Source organism: Mytilus trossulus, chromosome 1 (assembly GCF_036588685.1).
Source record: "Mytilus trossulus isolate FHL-02 chromosome 1, PNRI_Mtr1.1.1.hap1, whole genome shotgun sequence".
NCBI classification, from domain to species: Eukaryota; Metazoa; Mollusca; class Bivalvia; order Mytilida; family Mytilidae; genus Mytilus; species Mytilus trossulus.
The window spans coordinates 68,832,761-68,839,088 of NC_086373.1; the positions used below are offsets into that span (position 1 = coordinate 68,832,761).

The window sequence follows — 6,328 nt, forward strand, 5'->3', positions numbered from 1 at the left end:
TCTATCTCGCATAGAAGAACATATAGAGAAAATGATGTCTTTAAAGGGAAATAATCTATGTAGTAGTAGTTCATTGGAAATTTAGGGCGGTATTAATGAATTTGTCTTGAGGACAGTAGTTGATTAAACAATTTTGTGTTTTTTTAAACTGGTAGTATTCAGTATTTATTTTGGCTAAGTAAGTCAGAGCAGGATATTTTTTAATTTTTTTTTTCATATAAGCTGTTAAGCTGTAGGTTTACCCATTGTTCCCATATTGTGGAAAGGTTACTAATCTGTTAAGTTTTGCTGTCTAGTTCCTTCATTTTTTAGGGAAGTTAAATGATTTTTGAATGAATCCATTTCCTAGATTCAGGGGGTAGTTATTTTTTTTTTTTTTTTTAAAAAAGATATCTTGTGTCATGCTTGAGTTAGTAAAAGACGTTGCCAGTCTTGCCCTGGGGAGTTAAAAGTTCTCTAGTGTCCCTTGTCGGAACTAAAGTTCCTCCTTTTTAAGATGGAGGGGGGTGTTGTGTAATTGCCCAGTAGTTCTAGGGGGTTTCCTCTGTCTGGTGTGATCTACTGGTAAAGAGCAGAGAGACCCGAATGGTGACGTGCATGGCCTGGTAGAAGACTGGAGAGCCCCGAATGGAGACATGACACAAGGGTCACGCTTGACCGGATACAGCCTCTTCCTGACCTTGATGATCACGGATAAACCTGAGATATACAATCCTAGATAAATCCCTGTAGAAGACCAAGCCTGAAGGTAAATATCTACACATATTTACACCTGTTATACACATAATCCTAGGGGTATACGTAGAGCCCAGCTAGACAGGCCAAGTAACACTTTAGTAGCTACAGTGTTGGACAGGTGAACGAATCACAGGTAGGTAAGTAAAAGTGTTATCAGATCTTCGGTGCTTTGCTTTTGCGCCAATTGGCATTTCATTTGCGCCAAAAAAAATCTTTTATTTGCGCCACAAACCATATTTCATTTGCGCCAAAATTAAAACCTTTCATTTGCGCCAATTATTCAAGTAAATACAGGTAAATAGAATAAATAAACGATTTTTTCATAAAAACACTTTTAATAATAAAGACAGTTTTTGTTTGCATAATTAAATATATAAAGAAATCAGTTACAAACAAAAGGTATTTTAAAACTTCTTTACACACAGGTCTGTTCTATAAACAGAGTAAAAATTCAGTACATCGTTCCTGCAGAAGGTGCAAAAATTAACTAAGTAGTGAAAACGATTGAGAAGCTCCCCTCATATAATCAATGTTGTGAGTAGTATTGATGTAAATGGACAATAGATGGACAATAGACACCTGTAAACAATAGGTGATTTAACAGGTTTAAACTGTGTAACTGAGTGGACCGTATCAAATGAAACTCGGGTGTTTGTTAATTTTGCTATCTTCTGCAGACTGGAAAAAAATGCACATCAAAATGCAGGTAAGTTTTTCATTTTCTGAAACGTAGACTTCACATAACTTTTATATATCTAGTTCCTGCCATGCCTTAAAACTTTCCTAAATGTACCAGTTTGTCTGTACTCATAGTAGTTTTTGAGGTGTAAACACGGCCATATTTTTCAATTCCTTATGATGAACCTTAATGGGAATAGAACAACCTCATTTTTTTTCTATAACTGCATCAGGTTTTTTCTTTTAAAATGAAATAAATGAATGTCGCGGACTTCATAAGGTATGCCCGTGCCTTGTGCAGGGTACCTTTGTAGTTTTAACATTTTCTTAAATAAAATAAATTATTTTCGCGGACTTCATAAGGTATGCCTGCGCCTTGTGCAGGGTACCTTTAAAGTTTTAAAATTTCTTACAGCTAATTTCCAAAAGCATGTAGAGCAAGACTTTAGTTAGCTTCCTTGCTTTGTTTTAAAAATCTATTTTCTGAAGATTGCGTGTACTTTTATTAATTATGAACGCCATAAACCTTAATTATTGTATGCTGTTACACTTATTTAAGCAAAGAAACACTTATAACACCATAAAAAATCTTGTTCTCGGGATATATAATCTTGTTTTCGGGATATTATGTTGTTCTCGTAGTTCTCGGGAAATCGTGGTACCCCAGTTGTAAGCATAATACATTATAGTAAGGTTATAATTCTGTCCATATTAGTTGTTATTCTGGCTTTGCAATTTTTATGATACACTTAAACGATTTTTAATATGATGCATATAATAAGCTATATACCGTATGTGTGATCATAAAAAATACAGACTTATTTCCTCTATATGTCTATATGAACTGACAACGTCCATCTATACACCTAAAAAATGTAAACATTTCATAATTCAAACCTCAGTTTTGTAAGTATAAACATTCATCCAGGTGAAATACTGTAGAAACAAATCTTATTCACTATACAACAATGAATATTTTACTTTTCTGGTACCTGTATTACCTGTGAAATGGCGCAAATGAAGTTTTTTTATTTGGCGCAAATGACATATAACCTTGTGGCGCAAATGACATATAACCTTGTGGCGCAAATGAAAGATTGGATTTTTTAAAAATTGGCGCAAATGAAATGCGCCCCAGATCTTGCTACTTCTTATATTTACATATTTTGTCAAACTGTATCAACGAAAGGTGCATGTAATGTCGCCTTTGATATAAAATACAAACAATAATTTGATCCCTTGTGTTGCTTGTTTTGTCTACATGTTTTCTAGTCTCTCTGATTGTTGTCCTTCCTCGACAAAATACCAGCTGCTAACTAGTTGTGACTTATAACATGTAAAATGAACTATAACTTGCATGTGATAAAGTTATTTAAGAGTCCAGTTGTTTATTAGAGAGTCTTATGTCTGTTGTTTATAAGTATACATAAAGCTATGTTTTAGTTTGGATTCATAACAATAAAGGAAATAGATTAGACGGTTGTTATTATTTTCAAAAGGAATCCCTACAATCTGGATTTTCAGAATAGTATGTTGATCAAAGCGAATAATACTAGCATTTGTAACAATGTAATATATTCCATCATATGTTAGCTGGTTCAAGTATGGTACGTCTTAACAAATCTTTTGAATGATAGAAAATATTTTCAATTCAGAATTATATTTGTGAACAAAACAATCTTAACAACAATCCTTACTTACTCAATTAAGCATGCTAACCTGACATAATTCTTTAAAAACATTTTTTTACAGCATTTATGAATAGTTTCTAGACTTCTAGGTAAGACAGACTATTCTTTTTGTGTTTAACATTTCTGTTTTCTCTCCACAATCCGTTGAAAAGGATTGAAATTTATTTCTCAAATGCCAAATGAACACTTCCGTCTTTAAACACATTACTGATCAAAGGATTATTTCATTTTATCCAGAAAATCTCTTTGGTTTTGGATACACACCTTCAATGCTATTTTCATTGTAATGCACTGGTTTTGTTTTTTTCAGATGCTGAAAGTATGTATCTTAGAGCCAAAATACTGTTCTTCTTTCTTTTTTGTATGTCATGCATATATCTTTTCGCTTTGTCACTACGAGATATTGAACAAAATGAACCAAAAATTGCTAGATTTATATATCCTTGCGACAGAACATTGGAAGGAAGACGAAGAATTTGGACAAGTCCGCCAGTGGTTGTAGCTGATTTCAGTTTAATTTTCTTTTGGAATGTTAAGTCTGGGTCAACTTATTGGAAGAGATTACTACAAATTATACAAAGGATAAACTGCAAATACGCATTTATGGGATTAAAATATGTACACAATCAAAATGAAATCATAAAATTTATAAAAAACGATTCATGGATAAAAGCGACTTTCGTTAGAGAACCTAGGGAACGTATTTTATCTTCATATTTAGGTATCGGAAAGGACGACCTTCATATGAATTGTTCTTGTGGAAGAACCGTTAGTTCATTTTTAGAATTTGTAGAAGTTATTAAACAATGCAAAGATAGACACTGGACACCACAAGTTAATTTACCAAAACAATTTTACAAGAATATGATGATCGGGAAAATGTCAGATATTTCAACATTTACTGAACTATTATTGAGAAGAATAGGTGTTTGGAATGAAACAATTAAAACTTTTCTTGGATCAAAACGAATGTACAGTTTGACACAATCCCATGCTAAAAACGCTACACAAAAGTTGCTCAATTATTACAATACAACTGAACTACAGAATTCGATTTTTCACATGTTTGCAGAAGATTATGAAGTTTTTAAATTTAGTAAAGCATATTTTTGAAAAGGACAGACTATGTTACTCATTTATTCAAGTGTATATGTTGAAACATTAATAAATGGAAATATAAGCCTAAAAAAACCAGCATACTTGTATTAATATTCTTTCATTCTTCGGATGCCTTTCCCTGTCGGTCGAAATATTGTGCTAATAGCATGTTTAGAAAGGATTTTTTTTTACTAAACCAAACAATCCACAGCTTCTATAATAACCAATGTTCACTATTACTCAAATAATTGAATAACAAAATTAAACTTCAGATGATTGATAAATATTGTGTTATAAATATAGCTTAATGTGTAATAAAAATGTAATCATTATTGAAACCGCACTGTGAGCAGTACAGGTTGCACGATATTACTTCCTGGCACATAGGGATAATGATAGCCTTTTTAGAATGTTTACCACTTATTATGGAATTCTGTATTGTGAAAATCCACAATATCATGAGATGAAATAATATTTCTATAATATTATGCGAGCCCATTAATTTGAAAATTATTGAGTATCATAATAATGCATGAAAAACTGAAGTTTGATAATTTCGAAAAACGATGTTTAGGCACTGTAAATCAGGTTCGTAATTTATTCATTCTAAAATGCTATTTTTATGATCATCTACTGATAGCAGACATGTTAAGTAAATATCTATTGTTGACAATTGAGAGTCTCGAGTCTATATTTGAGACATTTAAATTAGGTACCATCTAAAAAGAGTAAATTTAATTGTTGATTTACTCCGTACAATGATCACTTTTTAACATTGCTATCAAGGCACGGATCAAGCCATTTTAAACAGGGGGTTCCAACATCCAGAACATCATGAAACGTTCACATAATTAATGAAAAACAAAAAAAAATAATCGAAGGAAAAGGGGGAGTTCCAATCCTCGAGACCCAGGATCCGCAAATGCGACCTCACTCGACGATATTATTTTGCAGTCTAGAGAAAAGAATCAAACTGCATGTCATGAATAAGAACGTCTGTTTTATATTTATAGCTTTTTTTTACATAGCTATATCTTAAGAAAAATGAACGAATCATTTACAAGGATATTTTTATGGTTATCTTTTGGCAAAACAAAATCCGTGTTATTCGGTTTTGTCTTTGTTTTTTTTATGTTTTTTTCATTCACTGTGTCACATACAACTGATGGTATAGTACCGTTGTTGTGGGAGATATCTTCTTCGTTCGATTGGCCGTCGCATAACGAGTGGTTGACCTTGCAAGGCAAATGGCTAGGACTGCCAAAACGCCGTACGTTTCATGCCATTTCTCGTCCGCAAAATGAGCCACAGGAACAGTTTTTATTGCGGACACATACATATGCACTATATTCACACCCAGGTGTTGATAGACAACCAAAACCACTTACAACTTGTACGCAGCGGCTTCGTGGGACACCAAATTGATGTACAACAATTCAACTCTATGCCAGAAATAGGACACGGACTTTAACATTAACTGATTATCAAGAGAAAAGTTTTTATATTAGCGAATAAAATATATGCTAACCGTTGGAAAGATACCAATTAAGTCATAAAACATGGAGCTAAATCGTCGCAATAGAGAATAGAGAGTTAACATCTAACATGCTGTTCGCAAACTTTAATGTTATAAAGTACTTGGTACAATGTGGTGTCATCCGCGCTGGAAAGAAAACCAGATTGTTAAACTAAGCGCTTGTTTGATAGAAAGAGGGCTCACTTTAATTGATTGGCATTGATGATATCCTTACTTTATCATGTTTCGTTCGTGTTGCTTAGTCTTCATTTTTCTACCAGTATGTTGTGTTTTGTGTACTCGTGTTTGTCTGTTTGTTTTTATTATTATTTTGTAGCCATGGCGTTGTCAGTTTATTTTCGATTAATGAGTTTGAATGTCTCTCTGGTACCCTTCGACGCTCTTTTATCGTTTCTCGACTCTCGTTTGTTGTTTGTCAAAAGTCATCATTTATCCAGCCCGTCTATTATGCATCGAACAAACGTCGCTTTTTCTACGTCTTAGTTATAAATGCTTACGTCACAGGTGTTGAAGACAACCCGTGTAGTCTTACATGCCATATTTTTGTAAAATGTGTTATTGTTCCTTAAACACTGAATAAACCGCC

At 33.1% G+C, this 6,328-nt stretch overlaps 1 protein-coding gene across 1 annotated transcript; it reads left to right on the forward strand.

Annotated features, from left to right (window-relative positions):
* Positions 1-841: 841 nt before the first annotated feature.
* LOC134709735 (uncharacterized) lies at positions 842-4,294 on the forward strand. Its single transcript, XM_063569886.1, has 2 exons — positions 842-871; positions 3,418-4,294. The coding sequence occupies exon 2, from the start codon at positions 3,429-3,431 to the stop codon at positions 4,218-4,220; it is 792 nt and encodes a 263-aa protein (XP_063425956.1). The 5' UTR covers positions 842-871; positions 3,418-3,428; the 3' UTR covers positions 4,221-4,294.
* The last annotated feature ends 2,034 nt before the right edge of the window (positions 4,295-6,328 follow it).